This window comes from Caloenas nicobarica, chromosome 27 (genome assembly GCF_036013445.1).
Source record: "Caloenas nicobarica isolate bCalNic1 chromosome 27, bCalNic1.hap1, whole genome shotgun sequence".
NCBI classification, from domain to species: Eukaryota; Metazoa; Chordata; class Aves; order Columbiformes; family Columbidae; genus Caloenas; species Caloenas nicobarica.
In genome coordinates, this window is record NC_088271.1 from 2,652,305 (window position 1) to 2,673,483 (window position 21,179).

Here is a 21,179-nt window from a genome sequence, read left to right on the forward strand (position 1 = left end):
TTCCCCATGTCTCAGGGGTTAAAAACCAAGAAACGGTAGGTACAAGAAGCTCAACATTACCCCACCACGTTCAGCTTTGGTGCTGCTCCTCACCCAACAGCACCAGGCTGCACCACGACACTTGGGCCTCAGGATTTCTTCATCAGCTCGTCTTGCTGGCTCTGCCACAAAGGAGCCTGGACCCTGCACCGGAGGATGGCAGGGAGGAGGTCGGAGCAGCACACGGTGCTTGGCACACAGGAGAGAGCAGAGCCAGGCAGCCTCTCCTCCTACAAACGCTCACGCAGGGTTAGAAGCCTCAGAACACAACGACCTTTGCTATCTGCTGGCAGATAGCGTGGGGCTGGAGGAGGCACTGAGACATTGCCACCACTTTTCTTCTTCTGTCTCAAAAAGGCTCCATAAAGAGCTAGCCGCCCTTGCACTTTTTTTATATTTTATAGAATCAACATTTCTACAGAGAGTATCACATTGGAAAACATCCACTCAAGTACAACATCAGTAGCGGTGCAGGAGGAAGGTTCAGCACCCAGAGCCGAGCTGGTAACAACACAGCCCAGCCAGAAACATGGGCACGCAGATGCCTTGAGGGGAGACTTCAGAACCTTTCTGGATGTTTCACATCTCCTTTTTTTTCCCCCCCAAGTCCACAGCTGTCTTCAGTCCACGAGGCACACAGCCTCTTCATCGCAATCACAACACAGGGAAGCGTCACCCTGCTAAGATATAACCAAAGCCTGGCTCCCCAGGGCTGGTTTCCTGCTGCGTGCCACCACCGCTGCTTTGTCCCTGCTTTGAAACCAGTCCTTGACTTGCTCATCTCACTGAAAGAGAATGTGAACTTTCCTCCTAGATGCAAAAGGCAACATCAAAGTTATGTTGCTTTGGGCCACACATATTCAAAATCCTTACTTTGCTTTTGTTTAAAATGTTACGTTGGCTGAAAATTCAAAACAAAGCAGCAGCATGGAATATGGTCAGCAGTAAAATAACAGTTAGTAGAACAGTACAACAGGACAGAACACATTCACAAATGATGGGGTTCCTCCTCATCCATCCCGTTACCAGATCGGGCTGCTTGTGGAGAGCAGAGGAACAAATCAGAACCAGCTGCCGCAGTACGTACCAAACTCCTACCAAAAAAGAACCGCTTTTGCTCTTGCTGTACAGGACAGAGCACATGGGAATGGCCCCGTTCTGTACACAAGGAACAGACATAACAATGGAGGGGGCAGATCATCTTCAGGCATTAGATGATTTGGTGAATAATTACTACACAGAGTTGACTTGCAGCCTGTGAATGCATAAAGCCATTTCAGCTGTAGCTCCCAAAAAAAGTTCACCGCAGCCTCACAAGCCAGGCATTTGCTTCAGATATTCCAGTTGGATGGAACTGCAAATTAATCCATGCCGCTTTGTTTCCCCCCCTTAAGACTTGACGTGCACAGATGTCTCGAAGCTCCGCAGCTCAGTGGCGGATGATTCACTGAGCCAGGCTTCCCTTCTGACCTGTCCACAGCTCACGGAGCTCCACTTTGCAGCCCAGATCCCTCAGCGCAGCTTTGGCCACGTCATCGCAGTCCTTGTGCGTCGCACGAGCTTCTGTTATCAGGTTCTCAGCTCCCATCTCTAAGATGGGCTGAGAAAAGTCCCGGCTCCGGGAGACCAGGTTGCGGATCAGCATGCAAGCCTGTTTCTGAGGAGAGAGGTAAATAGTTTTTAGCGTCTTTTGTAGGGGAATCCCACCCGTGGAGGATGCTGGCACGCACAACGTGGATCTGGCTCCAACTGAAGAACCTTTTCTGCACAACCAATGTACAGTAGACAGCAACAAACTATTTCCTGGAAGAATAAATCCGTGGACAAAAGTATGGCTGCTATTTTCCATGAAAGTTTATACAACAGAACCTCCTGCTTCTGTCAGAACACCAGCAAATCTCAAACACCCACCAGGCAATACCAAATACTTCTTTAAATGATGCCAAGGCACCCCCCTTCTCCACCTTCCCTGGTGCTTAGCTTACAATATTCTTTCAGAAAATATATCTTTTCTATGGTATTTTAATACTCTAGATAACACAAAAGTGGACACAGGCCCTACTGAGACTCGTGTGAGAAACCAGAGGGAAACTTTTTGCCATGCAGGTGTTTTATTCAACTCTGGAGAACAGATGGCAATCTATATGTCTCCTATAGGACAGATAATATTGTAGCCCAGGCTGAGTCTGAAAGAGCCTGTCCTCGTCCTTTTTTAAGGAGAAGTAACACCTGCAAGAGAAGCATGGCATTCCACAGTTGCTTGAACCTGAATTCAGGTGAGTTTGAAATCCAAACTAAATTTTGCTCTGATCACATCAGGGTGACAGACACAGGGAGTCCTGCATTTAGATGCCGCATTCCCAACACGCTCAGAACCTTTTGGTATTTGTCAAGTAAAGGACAAAATCCCAATGAAGCTGTGAACGCAGCCAGTGCCAATCCCGAATAAATAATCAAGCGCTCCGAGGCAAATACCTGTACAGCCACTTCTCGAGGGTGTGCTTTCATGGCCTGAAGAGCCGCCAACGCCCCTCCGCCTTCCATGATGACATTACAGTTCTCGGGTTTGCGCAATGCCAACATGCACAAGGCCGCACAGCCTTGCTCGCAGATCTGCAAGGCAAAGGAGAAGAGACACTCATTGGCTGAAAATGTTGATTTAAGGGGAAAAAAAAAAGTATTTGGAGTTTGTTTCTTTTTTAGGAAATTCTTAATTTTTTATTTTTTTATTTTTTTTAAGTGTCTTCCACTGAAACATCCTGCTTCTCTGGCATGTAAACCAAGTTTTACACCCCAGAGCTGTAAAACACTGTATCTGGTATTCGTCTGATTAAGGAACAAGAAAAAACCCTAATAAAGTGGACATACCTTTACATTTACACAAATACTTGCCAAAGCACGTGCTTATCCATGCTACAACACTGGAGTTAAAGGTTTAATACACTGCTCAGCTGCAACCATTTAACAACCGTACGTAGAATGTATCTGCTCTCAGCACAAGCTGTTTATTACCACAAGACAGAGCAATGCTGTGGGTTGTTCCCCCACACCAGACAAGATAACGCAGCTGCGTTACGCAGCCCGAACCTGATCTCCGTTCCCAGCCCTGCCGGGACTTCATCACCCACTCCAGCGTGTACCTGAGGGTTGGCAAGGTGATGGCTTATCGCCAGCACAATGAGGTCCGTTGTCCCAGCATTAACGATGGCATCTTTCACGTCGTCATTACCTGCAACTGCTCGGATGGCGCTGAGCACCTGCTTCACCACATCCTTCATTCATCAAAAAAAAAAAGCAAAAGAAAAAGCAAAAAAAAAGGCCAAAAAAAAAAAAAAAGCTTAGAAAGCTGCAGAAAGTTTTACAGATTTTTCAAAGCCAACCAGAACATCTCGTTCAAACAGTTGTCATTCCCAGTTATGAACAGCAACATTATTCTTAGTCACTCACATCTCAGCCACAATTTCTTTCTAGACAGAGTAATAATGAACCTTGTTAGTTTGGCAGAGGTTTTCAAAGAAGCTTAAAGAATCAAACATCAATCCTCTGGGACTCAAGCATCTAAATCCTCTTGAACATCTTCTAGCTAGAATGGGGGAAAACCAGCAGCTCAGCTTTTCTGGGAGCAAGCGGAGTTCTGCTCTTGGAGCGTGGAGGACAGAAGTAACTATGCACAAGGGGCTCAGAATTCTTGTATTCTCACCCAGCAGAGCACACATAACCTAGTTCTGTATATAAAGCTGTAAATAGGGATCAGTGGTTGGGTTTCAACCCTAACTGCACCTAAAACAATACACGGTCTAAGGCCTGTTCACAGCCAGGACTTAAAATGAGGAGCACACCCTGCTCCATTACGTCCACTCCAAAGTACATTTTACGTCGCTCACCGGATGGTCGATGGAGTCAGCCAGGAGAGACACCATAAAATTTAAGCCGCCAAGGTCCACAATTTCTTGACAGAATTCGTTCCGGACAGAGAGGCGAGAAAGGGTGGCACACAGTTCACTGAGAACGCTGGAGTTATCTGTGAATGCTGCAGAGGAGAGATGACAAATGGATTAACTACAAGGAAGGACGGGTGCTGCAGAATTAAGGTGTTTTACTTTGCTTCATTTAAAAAAAAAAAAAGGAAACAGTGAATTTCACTTTATATATTAAAACGCATCAGCACATAGATGACATCCTGTTCACTCTGTAGTCAGAATATCTTTTCTTGGCAAGAATGCAGCACCTCAGCAGGGATAACGCGTCTGTAAAGCTGCTCTGGGCTGTTAAATACTTCCTAGACAGACTGACAAATAGTTCTGAAAACAGTCACCTCGGTGCTGCTGCTGGCCTCTGGAGCAGCTATGTGATTTTTCTCTCTTGGGGCACATTTCATCAAAAGAATTAAACATTTTAGTGGCAAATTTCTGAATCATCTCTAAGGAGCTTCAAGTTACAACAAAGCAGAGTTTTGAGGTAAGAAAGCGCAGATGATTCAAAATTAGGATCAACAGCCACAGGGTTAGTTTTACCTTTTGCAGCTTCAATGAGGACTCTCAACCCATCATTTTCCAACACAATCATTTTGGCGTGATCGTGAGCGTGACCAAAGGGCACGCGGATGTCGTCGTCAAATGTCATGACCCTGAGCGCCGAGGCAGCTGTTCGGACGACATCGGCGCTGTCTCCGTGCTGGACTATCGCTCCGGTCAGCAGCGGCAGAACCCCACCTTTGACAAAGTCCTGACGGTTCTGCTCGTGTTTCAGGCACGCGTGCCGAATGCACCGGATCCCAGCCAGCGTCATTTCCGCATCCTCTCTATATTCTTTCAGAGTTTGGAGCAGTAGATCCTGGCCAGCAGAGTCAAGCAGGTCTGGCTGCCCATCCAAGATGGCAGATAAAGTAGAAAAGGCTTTCAGCATTAAATTTCTGTCTCCTGAAGTCAGCTGGCAGGCAGAGAATACCACAGAATAGGCACCATTCTGCCCAGCCAGGTAGCGGAAAGCCAGCTGTTCTTTGCACTGATCGGTGAAGACCACAAGTTGCTCGGCCATCTCAGCAAGATCAGAGTCAGCAACGGCTCTCCCAAGGGAATCTAAAGTCTAAAGAAGAGAATAAGAGTCATTTTTCAATCTGAACTGTGAAGGAACAAGGACAGTTCTTCACAAGCAGACAAATTTGTTTATTTATAATAATAGCCTTCTTTTAAATTTAAAATTAGTTTGACACAGCTAAGAAACAGCTGTATCAAAGAATGAATAGAACCCCTGGAGGAATGGGGGCTCCTCTGTACAAAAGTACACCACGCCACCACTGTTTGCTTTGTCAAAGAGCTCACAAAGAAATGGGACAGAGGCAGACACTGAAGATAAATCTCATTCTTAGTCTATTACTTAAACTATTATATAGCTCTGATCCTTAGAAGACAACGTATATTTGTGCTCCTACCAGCAAAATTTGGTGCTTTTGCTTTTGACCATTTTCAGAGGCAGGCTGCCGCACAGCTTTTACAATGTTGCTTAGGTCAACACCTAAAAGGACAAACAGAAACAAGATTAATATTAGTTACAGGAGCTTGGCTAAAATTTGTCAAGTTAACCTAAGTGAACAATGATAAACTTATTGTAAAGCATGGATCAAAGGCTGACAAAGTTCTGGCTAACTATAACGGTCAAATATGTCCTGGAACAAAGCATCGATTCCAGCTAAATGTCTAAACTGGGGGAGAAAAGAAAAAAAGGGAAAAAAAGAGTTAAATTTCACCCACCAGACTGCACCCTGCAGTTTGACCTAAAGCAGTTTTTCAGTCATAATTACTCCATGGAACTAGGTTAGCGTTAATAGTGTCTACGTTCCACTTCACAAAGGTGTCTTTTCAATACCAGATGCTCAATCTTTGCATGCAGGTTCTCTTAAATTTTAAGATCTGTAAAACCTCAGTCTGTAATAACCCAAACTGCAAAAATAAATGAATTTATAATACCTTGGGACTCAAACTGCTGCACAGCTTCTCTCACAGCCTCTTCTGGATCCATTTCAAATTCTGTAATATTTTCTTGCACTGCATCATCAAATGTTTCCTGCGCAATCTGTTTCGATCCCATTTTCCTCAAATGGGATAAACTGCCTCCTTGTCCTGTCATTAACACAGTTCACAATTAGATATGGTGCGAAACCTTCTAAAGTTAATCAGAAACAAAGGGAGTGGCCTGCTCTTTCCCAAAACAAAAGCATAGAACCCGAAATCAATAATATAAGGTAAAAAGGATGTTTGGGTTTGGTGGTTTTTTAACGGTTAGAAATAGAGCAATTGAAAGAAAAAGGGAGGAACTCCAGAGGCGCAGGATTTGGATGGGGAAGGCACTGCTGCTGATGGGTGTCACGGTGACAGGGCACGGCGGGCAGCCTGCCCGGGCACACACAGTCCAGAAACCCCTCACACTCGAGGCCCATCGCAGGCGGGGCCCCTCGGCTTCACCCCCGCACCCCCTCAGCAGGCCCAGCGCCTCCCGCCCCTCAGGCTCCCAGCGAGGCCTCCACCGGACAGGACCCAGGAACGGGGCGCAGCTACCGGAGGAGCTCCCAGGCGCACAACGAGCCCCGGTTCTCCTCACCACCCACCTCCGTCCCTCGCTGCCCGCAGCTCCGCTCCGTGACGGGCTTCTCCCGCCTGACAAAGAGCAGCGGGCTGACAGCACCGGCCCTGCGCGGCCGCCTCCGCCCACCGCCGGCTCAGCCCCTCAGTGCGCATGCGCCAACGCAAAAAGTCACGCCCAAGCGGCGCGAAAAAGAACCCGGCGTGTCCAAGTGCGCCTGCGCCCCCCCGTAACGTGCTCCCTCGCCACACACATGCGGTCGGTCGCCGTTTGCGCATGCGCTGTACGCGACAACTCGCTGAGGCGGGCCTGCACGGCAGCGGGTGCCCCAGGGCCCCGCCGGCGGAGCGGGAGGCTGCGGGCCGCCCCCGCCTGCTCTCATTCTCCTTACCGCGCCGTGCGGCTCGGGCCCGCGCCCTCACCGTCGGTACCGGCCCGAAACCACCCGCCTTGAGGGGATGAGGAGGCGGCGCGTGCGTCGCGGCGTGGCCCGCATTGCGCAGGCGCGGACAGGGGTGCGCGGGGAGGCGGGGGGCGAGCGGTGTCCCGCGGGGGCTGCTGGGAGATTCGTGTGTGGCGGGGAGGCGGCGGGCCCGGGCGGGGGCGGTGAGGGCAGGGCCGGCTCCCGGCGGGGCGGGCCGCGGGGCGGGCCGGGGGCGGCTCCTTCTCCTCCCGGTGCCTGCGCGTGTGGCAGCGGGCGGACAGGCTGCCGGGGGGGTCAGCCGGTGAGGGGTGGGAAGGCGGGAGGCGGCAGCGGTTCCCCCGTCACGCTGCCATTCACGTCAGGCCCGTGAGGGGAGCTGGGGGAGGGAGCTCCCGCGCCGCGCTGAGGAGAATCCGCCCGGGCCCAGCTCAGCGCGGGGGGGGGGCCGCGTCACCGGGGAGGTACCGGCGGCGTTAGCGGTTCGGCGGCGGGAGGAGCTGCCCCGGTCAGGGCCGGCTTTGTGCTGTTTTGCTCCAGGATAAAAATGGCCTCTCGGCGGATCACACGGGAGACGTTTGATGCTGTGGTGCAGGACAAAGTTAAAAGGTATCGCATGGACCGGGGTGATGCTCTGGAGAACACAATCCATCATTTCAAAGGTAATGAAACCCGTGCTGTGGATTATAACAGCTATTCTGGTAACAGCTACGTTCGATTTCTTGCCTTCCGTTTATATATATTTGCCTAAACCGTGGACTTGTGCTGGTGTTTTTCCACTTCCATTTTTAAGAAGCTAATAGCTTGGTATGATTGCCACTGTTTCAATGTGGGAGGCAAATTCCAGGCAAAAAAAGCGAATTTCAAACAAAGGAATTCTGTTTAGACTGCATCAGAGAGTGGGTCCAATTTCAGGGAGGACTCCAGAGACATCACTGCAGGATGGAATTCTGTTGATGGCTGATAAGTTAAATAAATGTAGGAGTGCATTTGATGCCTCTGGGTCTTTGTATTCCGTGTTATTTTTAGAGAAAAAGCTAAAAGCAGGACATTAATCTAGTGAATGTATACAAAACATCTGCAAATTCTTTTATCTTCTGATTTTGGTACTTAAAATGTCTAGAAAAATAACTTGTATTTTTTTCATATGAAATTGAGAGTCTTAAAATGAGATCTCTTCTGTTTCCTCAAAGTTGTATAAGCTTCAATGAAATAATTTATTTTGAATACTTAATTTGTTCAAGTATTCTTTACCTTTTGAGTTTACTGGAATTAAGGAATAGGAATTCTTGGATGCTTTGCAGGAAATTCTAGTATTTCTGACTTTAATGTTATCTGAGATAATCGTGTATGAGTTTGTAGAAAGTATGGTCTTCTGTTCAACTGTGGAATTCCAGTGCACTGTTTTTCAGAAGTTTTAGTAAGTTGACTCTACCAAGTGTGTAAACGTGTTTATTATTTCTTTTTCTAAATAGTACTTGCAGTGCATTGGTGTATTTATGTTTTTATCATTTCAGCTCATTCAAGGCCTCTCCCAAGACCAAGATTCGAAGACAGTTTTCATGACGATGGAAGATACGCTCATGACAATGCCCAGCACCATCCACACGATGACTGGAGTGAACACCCTCGAGATGACTATCCAGGACCTTCTTATCGATCCGCCAGTCCTCTCATCAGGAAAGAGAACTATTACCATGAACAATACGGCCGCCCGGCGTCTCGGGACCGGGACTTTGGCCACCCGGCATCTCGGGACCGGCAGTTTGGGCGTCCGGCTTCGCACGACCGGGAGTACAGGCATCCAGCGTCTCACGATCAGGAATACGGACACCCGACATCCCATGACCGGGAGTATGGGGGTCTGGTTTCGCACGACCAGGACTATGGCCCTCCTGACTCTTGGGAATCAACCGGACCACATGAAACTGATTTTAGTTCTTCGGATATTTTAGGTGATTTTAGATCACCAGGACTCATGGAAGATGATTATGGCAACATGGAGAATCAGGAGTATGATGTGGACTTTGGAATTCAATCTGACAGCGAGTTCCGACCGCCGCTACGGAGGGGCAACATCGGCAGGGGAAGAGTTCTGCGAGGAAAGCGCCTTACAAGGGGCGCTGTTAAAACTAAAGTATTCAAAGGAGATATCAAACCTCCCCTGAAGAAATGGAACACTAAAAAACTGCCACCAGGCTCTGATCAGAAGTCAACTCTACAACCTGATCAAACGCCCGAAACTGCTGAACAACCCAACCAGAGGCCGGTGCCCGTCCCACGCCCTAATCAAAAGTTGCCTCCACGACCTAATCAGAGGCCAGCTTTAACAACCCAGAGACCTATTCTGAGGCTCCCAAAGCCTGCACATGTTTTCAGAAATCTCAGTTTTGACCTTGTGGACAAATCGGACATCTTTTCAACGTTTGGAATAGAAATTATCAAATGGGCTGGGTTTCATGCAATAAAAAATGATGCAGAATTTTCCCGGCTCTTTGGAGCTCTCTTCGAGCTGGAGACAGAAACCTGTGCAAAAATGCTTGCTTCATTCAAATGCTCCTTAAAGCCAGAACACAGAGATTATTGTTTCTTTACTATCAAGAGTTTACAACATGCTGCTCTGAAAACTCCCAAAGTGGACAATGAGTTTTTAAATATGCTGTTGGACAAAGGTGCTGTGAAAACAAAGAACTGCTTCTTTGAAATAATCAAACCTTTTGATAAATACATAATGAGACTTCAAGACCGCCTCCTAAAAGGTGTTACACCGCTGCTTATGGCCTGCAATGCTTATGAATTAAGCATTAAGACGAGTGGTTTTGGTAATCCAAGAGAAATGGCAAGTGCTTTTGAGACCACCGTCTCTCTTTGCCGTAAGTCTTTAGCCCTTCTGGGTCAGACCTTCGCGCTAGCATCTGTTTTTAGGCAAGAGAAAATACTTGAAGCCGTAGGACTCCAGGAAATGGCTCCAGCGCCAACACTATTCCCAAACTTTGACGATTCAACGTTGTTTGGAAGAGAGTACATTGAAAACTTGAAGGCTTGGTTGGAGAAAAGTGGATATCCAATTCAGATGAAGAAGGCTGAACCAGAGTCCACAGCACAGCTTAAAAAACCCTCTCCTGACACAAAAGCTCAAAGTGAGTGAACTGTTGTAAGATACTTTGCAGTATATAATTCCTTTATTTTGCACAAAATCCTTTTGGTGCTGTAAGTCATTTCCATTTAAAGGGTGGCTTAACTTGCCCAGGATGGCTCAGGGTAAGTTTTGTAAACCACAGTGCTTCTCGTAATAAAGTGCTCTAGAATCTAACTTGCATTGAGAAAACAGTCAGAACGTTTCTGACATTTCCTTAGTTTATTCTAGTATTAAGTGCAGACTTTTTTGTGTTAGCATGTTGAAAAATTGCAAACGTCAGTGTGTCAAAGAATAACTAAGATGACATATTGATACTCCAATGATGAGAATAATACAACAACTGCATTTTATTTCTCCCCACAGCCCCCCAGCGAGCTGATCGGAAAGTCGTAGAGATAATCGAACAGCTGGTGAACAGCATTGTTTCAGGCACTTTGTCTGCCAAAGAGAGAAATGCTCAAAAGAACTGTCCTGAATATTGGTAGGTGTGTTTGAACAGTACGTCATATGAGTACTCTCTGCTAAAGATATTTGGAATGTATGTAATTAAACACTGTATTTCATCCAATGGGTATAAGATCAATGCCTATTGTATATCTAATCAGACTGTAGGAAAATGTTTCCTCAGCTAATTATACTTCCTGATATCCCTGGAAGTTGTCCTGTTGCTTCTGTTTTGTCTAGTAGATCACGTTCCTTTTGATCTGTCAATTATGATTGTATGTCAATCCAAATATAAGATGTTCAAAGCAATTTCCATCTACAAGACGAAAATAGTAAGCAAATGTAGTTAATATAACCATACAGCAAGGTAATAGACTTATGGATCTGGTGCTCTATGAATAAAGTTGGAAAAGGAAAGCTGGGACACTTCCAAGTGTAACAATCTTTTAATGTAACGTACCTCTTCATGTATGAATTGCAGCATGGCTGATTAATTACTTACCAAATGATTTATGTCAAAACTCTCCATCATTTATTTGCTTGGCATCCTTCACTTACTGCTTTAGAAGTGGAGTTGGCCGTTATTCTGAGAAAAACTGATGCAGGCTAACGTTAACGGAAGAACTTGTGTATAACCCTAGAAAAAAGGATCAATTGCTACTGAGTTTTTGGTCTGAGAATTTGAGATAAATTGTGCTTTTAGCTTGGGCTTTCCTTGTATTTCTGTGATTTTATTTAGGTTCTTGTCTGATGAAGATAGTCTAGAATACAAGTATTACAGACTGAAGTTATCAGAGGTGCAAAGGCGGACGTCAGCTGGAAAGGAAGCGGGTGGTGAGGGCAGAACACTGGAAGAATCTGCAACAGAATCAGTCAGAGCCATGTTATACGCCAGGAAAGTCGCAAGTATTAAGAGAAAGCTATTTAAAAGGAAAAGGCTTGGAATTATTGCCCAACACGGTGTGCGAAGAAGGAAGGTGAGGAGAGCAACCGCAGGGACGCAGACTGTGCTTTCGGCGGGTACAGTGCTGAAGCACCAAGACAAACATCTTCAAGGTTCCGTCCAGTCAAAAACTTCTGTGTCAGAAACCAGCCTGTCTGAGAAGAATTCTCCCCTCGACACCACCTCATCCTCACAATGTGTCACCGGTTCAGAGCTCGCTCTGCCAGCAGAAGAAAGGGCAGATGTGGAGGATTTATTAGCACCACCTGAACTTTTCCCACCGTTGTCCTCTCAGTTTCCTGATGGTAAGTGAAGATTCAAGATAAGATTTTAAAATCGTAAATTTTATGAGAAAAGAATCGCATCGAATGTTCTGCTGGGCATTCTAAAAATCATTTATTTTGCTTAAGTAGATAGTTCTCAACTCTATTAACCTTCCAGTGATGCAGATTTTGTAGGAAGCTGTAGATAACGAGCGTTCTGTTTCTTGCAGTGGATGCTAAAACAATGGAAACTGCCGAGAAACTTGCCAAGTTTGTCGCTCAGGTAGGACCAGAAATTGAGCAGTTCAGCATAGACAACAGTGCAGATAACCCAGATCTTTGGTGAGTCCCACATTTATCTGTGTAAATGCACTGATAAGAAAAATCAAAATGCATCTAAACAATTACTAAGGAGATATTTCCTTTTATTGTTTGTTGAGATGTATGCTTTTATTCAATGTGTTTAGGAACAGAGGATTTTGAGCAACACTCCCTGTTGTCCTGCTCAGCACCTCCATTAATGGTGAATATCTGCATTACCTAAGAAAGAAAAACACCTCTCCCAAACACGTACATGCACTGATTTGTTATTTTTTGCTTTTCTATCCTAAGTAATCAGCTTGCATCTTGAAACAGTGTTCTGCCAAAGTATTTTCAATCTTGGGGTTTTGGTTTTGTTGTGGTTTTTTTTGGTTTGGTTTGGTTTTTTTTAAGCGAGGCTTTGATTAAAATGGCCTAAGTGCTCTAGTGTAAATCAGCACAGGTTTTTCTCTTTCAGTCATACTGTGCCAATAAAAATGGAGCCCTATAATCTCTTCCGTCTCTGAGTCAATACTCGTATTTCCATATAGACCACGTGACTGAAATTTGGAAGCCTGAATTCTCTTCTGGGGTCTGCTCTTTGCCTTCTGGGTCATCCAGAGCTGGTGTCTTTCTTAGTTTCTCCACCTATATCATTAAGATAATTGTACTGAATTCTTTACAACACAGTTTGAGAAGTGCTGATAAAAAGCAGTCTGTAAGAACTGAGGAGAATGGTTGTTCTTCTTGGTACATGTTGTTGGGGAATTCTACAGTTCTACAAAAACACACCTGGCATGAGAATTCAAAAAAATAATGAGATATTTATTTCTAGTGTCTTACTTCACGCTGGCTAAAGAAAATCTCTTTCTGATATTATTTTTCACTGTAATTTTTGCTCAGGTTTCTACAGGATCGAAACAGTTCTGCTTTCAAGTTTTACCGAATGAAAGTCTATGAGTTGTGTCCATCTATTAACTTCACCGCTGTGTCAGAAGTAACTGATGCTGGGGACAGTGCTAAACCTGAAGAGAGAAATGTGGATATTTCAGAAGAGGAAGAGGATGAAGAAGAAGAGGAAGAAGATAATGAGGAGGAAGCTGAGTTTGAGGAGGATATCTCCCAGCCTTTGGAAGAAATGGAGCAAGCGGAGGAGGAAGAAGAGGATGACACGTCAGCAGGTAGAAGTGTGGAAAACCTAGCGGAAGAGATGTGTTCCAAAACAGGAGAGGAGATTTCGACAGGTGAAATGCAGCTAGCCACCTCATCTGACGGTGCTGTACCCAATCTGTCGACACAGGCATCCACTCCTGCTCCTGGTACCCTATTTCCTCGCAAACGAATCAGCAGCAAGTCTCTGAAAGTTGGTATGATTCCTGCATCTAAAAGGATTTGCCTCATAGAAGAACCAAAAGGTGAGTGTTACTTAAAAGAGATTGTGGAGGTATCAGTACAGAATTCCTGATTTTTAATGTGCTTGGTACTGATCGTTAATGGCTAAAACAATTACATTTATTTAATATAAAAATGAATGCAATGTTTAACAAATGTCTTTGCGTAATGATTTTTATTGGTGAAGGTTCTCATTTGTGATACGAAAATGACGTGTGATAACCTCATTTAAGTCCAGTTTGAATTCTCTGTCAGAGTATTACAGATGCTCAGGGAAAGGAAAGATCGAAAATCCTTATAGTATATTATCTGTCAGTGTATTGCTGGCATGATGTGTCCAATACTAAATACATGCCTGTACTAATTACCAGTTTTGTGGTGGAGGGGGAAAAAAACCCTGTGTGGTTTGGTTTGGTTTTTTTTGGTTTTTTAATTCTGATCTTTCTTGAGGGTTCCGATTTTAGGCCAAAGCATTGAGTTAGTCCCACTTGAGATGTACTTTTGGAGTTCTGTATTAAAATTGTTTCTCTTTACAGCTGAATTTTGTCATTGATTTGATTTGCAGTGCATGAACCTGTCCGAATTGCTTATGATAGGCCTCGTGGTTGCCCAGTTACAAAGAAGAAGAAGGTAAAGAACTCTTGTGGTTTGCCTTTGCATTCTGAGAATCAGCTGTCTTTACAAGAGACAGCCTCTGAAAACATACCGTGGTCATGATGAGGGAAGCAACAGAAGAACCAGCAGATCAATATGTGGCTCTGAGCCTGGCGTCACTGGCACAATTTGAGGGTTTTGATCATGGGCTGGTTTACAGGACACCAGGCCTGCTGGCAGCAGATGGGGTACGCCTGTCTTAATGGGGAAAAAGGATCTTTGCTCATTGAAAGAGCTCCAAACTAGATTTGAAGGGGCAAAGGGATAAAACCAGACTCAACAGAGATAAGCCTGGGGGCAACACGCCCATTTACTGCGGAGGTGAGGGATTTTTAGTACATGATCTCCCTGTATAACAAAAGAACCTTTGTGTTTCCATTTTTTTTTTTCTCTTCATAGAAACCAAAAGATTTGGAATTTTCACACAAGAAACTGACAAACAGGAACGTGGGGTTCCAGATGCTTCAGAAGATGGGCTGGCAAGAAGGACACGGCCTTGGTACACGGGGAAAAGGAATCCGAGAGCCTGTAAAAGTGTATGTAATGGGAACACAATACAGAAATTTGACAGCTCTGGCAAAGGCTGGGATTCTAATAGTCACTCGATTTCTCTAAGCCACCTAGATGTGGCCAGTTCAGTGTTTTGTTCCCTTCTTGACGTTGGCCTCGGGCCTCAGCAGAGTCGAGCGTGGAGACTTCATGCCTTTTTCTGGCCCATTTGGGCCAAGTCTGGTCTGGAAGGGGGCTGTTCCTTGCTGTCCAGTTTGACATGACTGGAGGCTGCAGCCTGAATGCTGCAGTGTGCGGACACTTAAAGATTATGTGGGTGCCCCTGTTCTTCAGGAGGTGTTTTATATTTTTTAGTGTATTTAGGTCTTTTAACACATAGTAGTATCCTGGGAATCTCCTCACTAGCACACCAGGTACATAATATATACATAAACTTTAGGAATGTCCTACACAGTACTCCTAGGTTTAGGCAACAAATTTATTTTCACTCTAATTATGTGATTCATTCCACTGCATACTGAATGAGGTAAGTACATCTGCCTGAAGGTAAGTCTGCTTTTTCTTTTAAAATACACTTTTGGTTCTGAATCTTCATTTTGTCTTCTAAAGTTGCTGTATCCAGTGTCCACTGCTGCCAGCTCCCTGGCTGAATAAGGAGCCAGAAACTCTTTAGTTCTCTCTGAACCCATATGACAAGCTTTCTAGTCCACACACGTAGTCTGTGGTTTAACACTCTTCTTTCTCCAGGGATTTCTATTTTCTCTTCATGCCTTGGACAGCACTGGTCATTTTAGTTGGTGGATACTTGTGGTGGTTTGTTTCCTTTTTTCCTTAGTGCTCCCAGTGGTCCAGTGGCCATCACTTTATTTTCTATATTTCATTCTTCAGCCGCAAACGGGCAGTGAGAGAGCAGTTTATTTTGCTTGTAGCTCTCTTGTGTTCACCAGTGTTAGAACCTTGGTTCTTAACCTCAAAACTTGTTGGGACCAAATATATGAGTAATTTTTTTGTTTCTGTAGCTCCTGGCACATGTAACTGCCCAGGTAATCATGAGCTATTTAATTGTACCTGGTCTGACTGCCCATTGCATTCCAGAATTTTCTGGCTATCTTTAAGAACTGCATTTTTAATATGTGAAAATACAGTTTTCCCAGCTTGAGTCCGTTGCCGTGTCACTCTGGTAAAGACACCTGCAAAGAGCAGTGAAGAGCTGCTTTCTGTACCTCTTCCAAAAACCTGTTGACCTTTTCGGTAATGTAGAGAGAACTGTGTATTATTATTTTCATGGTGTGCACCTCTCTTCACTTCCCCATCAAAGTTATTCTTCAGACAGTACTTTGGGACAATCTCACTGAGGATGAAACGAGTTAATGATTTGGTTTTCTTTGAAAGGCAGGAGCTCCTGGTTTTGTTCTATGGTGTGTGTCCTACAAGACTTCAGCTTGCTTTGTGTGCTAGCAATTTTGAGCAAGCAGCACTATGTTCCCTTGGTACAAATTCCATCTTTTATGCAGAGTTACATGGTGTTTCATGTCATTCCTCAAAGTCTCTGACTTCTGCCATTTTTGAAATGCAAGAAACAAGGCAATTTTTGCCATCTTTTCAACAGAGGATCCTATCTACCAAGAATAAAGTGATTTAAGTTCATGTAAGAATTCGATCTGTTAGATGACTGTATCTTCACTGCTCCCTTAATATCCCAGGAGCATTTTCTTCTGGAATTTGGGTATTTGCATGTGCAGTGGGAGGTGGGAACCGGTTTCTAGTTGATCTGGTGTGCCAGGTACCAAGGTTTCGCTCCCCTTCTCCCCCAGACGAAGCAGAATTACTTTCCACTTGAATTGTGTCTATATTGGAAGCTGTTGTTTAGATCTCTTCTGCACATTGTGAAATGTAACAGAAACGGAGTGTTCTAACTCTTCATTTTGCTCCCTAGGGGTGCTACCTCTGCAGGGGAGGGCTTGGGTGTTGCAGGGGAAGAAAATAAAGAAGATGCATTTGATGTTTTCCGTCAAAGAATGATACAAATGTACAGGCAGAAAAGAGCAAGTAAATAGGTATGTGCAATGGACACGTCTGGTTTATGAATTCCTGCAAACATTAAAATATCAGGGTTTTTAAGTCTTCCTTTGCCCAGAAAATATTACTGTTTCCATGGGTATATTTGGCTTCTTAACATTTAATGAAAATCCAGGGCTCCGATGAACTGCTTTAACTGCTGAATTACCCCCAATGTTACTTCCTAGGTTTGACATAAGAGACTCGCTTGCTAGAAAGTGCATGGACATGCAAAGGCTGCTGTGTGCAAGATCCTCGGCAGAGTATGCCAGTGTGAAGAACACTTGGTTCTATAGTAGTGGACTTGAACACTAAAGTATTAAAACATTTTCCAAGATTAAAGTTAGTCTTGTATTTAATTGTGCAAGCTAACAACTTGAATGTCGTCTTCTGAGGAAGAAACAACGGCTTTTGTTCTCGGAAGTGCCCGTTTACCTCTCTCTTTGGCCGATTTTGCCCGTTTTGTGATGAGAAATGGAATAAGCAACATGAAAAATACGACTAGCCTGGTTTGGCTCTGATCCTTGCTGAAGCCAAGAATCTTCTCAAGTTCAGATCTTCTTGCAAGGCAGTTCAGATTTTATTTTACTACATTTTATCGATGGCTTAATCTGATCTACTTCTGGAGTCTGCATAAAGCAGTTTCCTTTCTTCCATACACCAATTTTAAGAAGTCTGCCTGCCTGCTTATTTTGTATAGGATTCTAGACTTTGAAGCATAGGATGAACAACTGAGTTCATCTGAGTGTGATAACACTAAACTCTTCCTTGAAAACCTCAGCTGCTAAGGCTTTTCATTGTCATGAGCAAGTAGTACATATTTTAAGTGTGCTTTTTGTTTTTACACAAATTTGCAGCTCTTCTCCGACACATTCTTGAATAATTTCTTTCCTTCTCAAAGAAGTTTAAGCCACGAGAAGGTGCAATTCATGTGTCTGCAGAAAATACTGAAGAAAATACTTGGAAGTCAGATATTCGGAAGTCACCTGGAATTGGATCACCAGTGTTATAAGACCATCAGTTTAGAGAGTCATTTCTGTTTTCTATTAAATATTTGCTTTGCAGGAGTTCTTTTATTGAAAAAATCCCAAGAAATAACAAGGTGGTACTTCTAAGGGACTATGCCAGAATTTACTGAAAGCGAAGACCGGATTAATCAACAAAAAGCATTGCGGAGCTGCTTGGCGAAGCAGTTCTGCAGACATGAAAGCTTTAGCAGTGTTACCACAAATAATCATTCAAGGTCTGATCATTCATCTTCTTCCACCTTGCACATCAATAAGGGATCTGGGACTGGCTTACTGACCGTGACAGAATTCAATAGCATGCTTTTTAGTGTACTCATTCTCCATCATTACCTTTCTAAAACCAGTCCAAAGTCTCCCCTGGAATGTTAAACTGCCAAAATCTACTTCTCTGAAGAGTTTTCTCTTGAGCTGGCGCATGTTTTGCTGAGTAGGAGTGAGCGCTGTCTTGCCGCTGTTTTCATCCTGCACCGTGCTTCTTGCAGAGCAAAGCGCTTGTGGTACCCACTAATAGCAGCGCACAAAAATGTGGCAGCATCTCAAGTTCCTCACTGACAAATACATAAGAAAATGTGCTCTTCAGTTATCCACTTGCCTGTGCCTGCTGTTTAAAGAACAAAACGATATTCTTTCTCCATTAGAAACCCTGCTGGCTGAAAGGGAGTGTCTTCATTTTCATTCTGTAGCAACAAACTTTTCCTTGCTGGTAACAACCAGTTTTAGATGATGAATGCAAGATTTTTTTTCTCCTTTACTGTACAAGTCTTTGAAACCATGAGAAACAAAATCATGTTGCAGTGTAATTTTCCGATCACTTGGGTTTAGGTGCCTTGAAGCATATAATCACTAAATGAAACCACGATGGCAGGTATAGAAAAATATACTGGTAGTTCTGTTTTTCCATGAACGTCACATGTGTCTTCACCTTTACATTACAAGAAGCTGAAGCATGAAGGCTATAAATACAAGTTCATCTGCTTGTCAAACTTAAGGACATTTGATAGCCCAGACATTTCTCACAGACTTTACTTGGAGATGTTTAAGGATTTTAAACATTTTGCACCACAGGCCACTCGAAAGATCATCAATTACAGTCTTTGGCAGCGTGTGCTTACCTGTTAAACTCTATTTGGGTGTGTTCTTCACTGCCCATCCTTCTCTCCTGTGCCTAATTATCTATCGGTCACAGTCTGGTTTAGAACGACACTCTGCAACCAATATTGTTGGCATCTGATTTATTTCCCCGGCCCGCTCAAACGGGTTTGGCTTTTCTTTTAGTGATGAAGCTGCCAGCGTTGCTGTTCACAATTATATTTCCCCGCAAACTTCCAGTTCACCTCCTTGCCCAATCTGGGAGAGCTGTTGGCATCCAGATTGGAAGATGGTCCCATCCTTTCTGAGTGCATTTCAGTTCAGAGTGTGATGCTGTCTTGAGAATAAAGGTGAACATTGAGAAAATCTGAATCTGCCACCCTGGCTGACTCTAGTATGGTCTGTCTTTCTTGTGCCAAGCTTTAATTTTGGACAAGATATCAGCAGAGCAGCGCTAGTGCTGAGATTCCGGCGCTGCTCTTGCATGGGTTACCGTTTGCCACTTTTATCTTGTTTTACCAAGAGATGACCTTATACTCCTTTTGCAAAAGGAGTTTCCTTTTTATTTTGACCTGCTTTTGCAGGCAGCTCTGATTTGAAAATTTGCAATACTTGTACATGTGAAACATTTGTTGTGCAGATCCATTGCCTTGTTTAAAGCTTACTAGCTTCTTTTCTGTTATTTTAGTTCCAGGCTCTCTTCCATGAAGACTGCAAGCTTCAGTGAACATTTTAACTAACTTCAGTGGTGTGTCTACTGTCTTTTGGTTGTTTTTTTGCCATTATTCTTGCAGAGCAATTTGCTGGTTTCTGTTCCGTGCAAACTGGCAGTAGTGCTAAGCTAGTAACAATTAGATGCTTATGTTATTGGATAACTGACATTTCTTTTTAGTGTAAGTAAACATGTTAGCATTGTTAACCTTTTAATATCTGCAATAAATGTGGAACTAAACGATTTCTGGTTTAAATGTTTTGCTTGTGAATTTGGCCATCTGTAAGAGATATGCATCATTTTGGCACTAACGAGTGGAATTGAGATTATGCAGTGTGATATTAGTGTAAAGCAGGATTTTCTAGTGTACGAGGGAAGGAAGGTCCCTCTGTTTCTGTGCTGCTAAATGTCTGTTTAGAATACCCACTAAATCACTTCTTAGTTACTTTTTCATGTGGCTTCTAGTGCATTAAATCCATACACAACAGCGTTACTTTCCACGTGAATGCCAAAACCATCATGCCCCATTCAGAACTCAAAGAGTTTTACACTTTATTCCCATATCCAGGCATTGGTTGTCGCTCTGATTTTCTTAGTGTACTGACTTTAAAACAGCAAATCTTTCTCTTTACGCATGTGTGTGGTTTACCTTTGCCTTGGAATTCAGATTCCTTTTTTAGACAGGATATGAGGGGGGGAAGTTTAACCCTTGTGCAGTCGCCTTCAATCGAGAGGTAAAGCCAGAGTGTTCATTTGCAAAAGCCACCATGTCCCTTTTGTGACAGCCAGGAAGGACTTTGCAGAGGCAAGGCCAAGCCCTGGCTACACCTTTTTCCTCCTTTTCCTTCAAAAATTTGTTACATGTTAAGGACCTGGTTCTAGAAGAAAGGACATTTGCTCTTGTTGGAGAGAAATGAGATCCACATTTTGGGGGAGCTGCCCTAACAGGGTAAGAGAACCACAGTCACTAATACACTCTTTGGAGTCATTTTGTTGGACTAATTGAGATGGTTTCCTTTTTTTTTTTGCCTTCAAAGCTTTTCTTTGGTCTAATACCAATGACTTTTTTCCTATTTATTTTTTCGTTTGTTTTCTTTTGAAGACACTACAGCATCCTTAGTGTGAGCACTTAATCTGCGCTGCGATGGGATTTCTCAAAATCCACGTACAGTATTTTTTTTCTATTGATATTCCATTCTGCTTTAAAGTTAATCCTGATGTATTGTGCCCAAAGAAAGTCTGGCCTCAGAAATCCAAATACTGTTACTCTGGATTGTTTTCTATCCTACAAGGAGATACATTTTCTAATTAAAAATGAATTCCTGAAACTCCTTTATCATCTTTAATTCTGCATATCTCGTGACTGAGTGGCCAATCACAACCAGACTGTAGATTTGAGCAATAATAAACACCTTAAATGAAAAGATGCTCAAAGAACAATAGGGTGCTTCTGAAATAAAGAGTTTTTGTGAACCTTGTTAAGTAGGTAACTTGCTGAATTGCAGCAAGTTGTGGAAAATGTTTGCGTTATCTGTGGGCAATAAAGTTACTGCTGTTTAAGAAAGCGCCAGCACACGGTGTGTTCTCTTCAGCTTTTTGTGCCTAATT

The 21,179-nt window shown here is 43.9% G+C and overlaps 2 protein-coding genes across 4 annotated transcripts; one reads left to right on the top strand and one right to left on the bottom strand.

Annotated features, from left to right (window-relative positions):
* Positions 1-421: 421 nt before the first annotated feature.
* Positions 422-6,751, bottom strand: ARMC6 (armadillo repeat containing 6). Its single transcript, XM_065652572.1, has 8 exons — positions 6,644-6,751; positions 6,006-6,158; positions 5,471-5,553; positions 4,554-5,124; positions 3,924-4,069; positions 3,180-3,311; positions 2,515-2,652; positions 422-1,696 (listed from the first exon to the last, which is right to left on the bottom strand). The coding sequence occupies exons 2-8, from the start codon at positions 6,124-6,126 to the stop codon at positions 1,484-1,486; spliced, it is 1,404 nt and encodes a 467-aa protein (XP_065508644.1). The 5' UTR covers positions 6,127-6,158; positions 6,644-6,751; the 3' UTR covers positions 422-1,483.
* Positions 6,752-6,920: 169 nt separating this feature from the next.
* On the top strand, positions 6,921-21,121 carry SUGP2 (SURP and G-patch domain containing 2). 3 transcript variants are annotated; one of them, XM_065652375.1, is made up of 11 exons: positions 6,921-7,045; positions 7,580-7,701; positions 8,557-10,179; positions 10,542-10,659; positions 11,362-11,870; positions 12,059-12,170; positions 13,032-13,543; positions 14,086-14,150; positions 14,574-14,710; positions 16,621-16,741; positions 19,548-21,121. In XM_065652375.1, the coding sequence occupies exons 2-10, from the start codon at positions 7,587-7,589 to the stop codon at positions 16,739-16,741; spliced, it is 3,312 nt and encodes a 1,103-aa protein (XP_065508447.1). In that variant the 5' UTR covers positions 6,921-7,045; positions 7,580-7,586; the 3' UTR covers positions 19,548-21,121. The 3 variants fall into 3 exon arrangements, with proteins under 3 accessions (XP_065508447.1, XP_065508444.1, XP_065508446.1); XM_065652372.1 differs by having other exon boundaries at positions 6,954-7,133; XM_065652374.1 differs by lacking the exon at positions 19,548-21,121 and adding an exon at positions 16,931-19,528 and having other exon boundaries at positions 6,954-7,133.
* Positions 21,122-21,179: the final 58 nt, after the last annotated feature.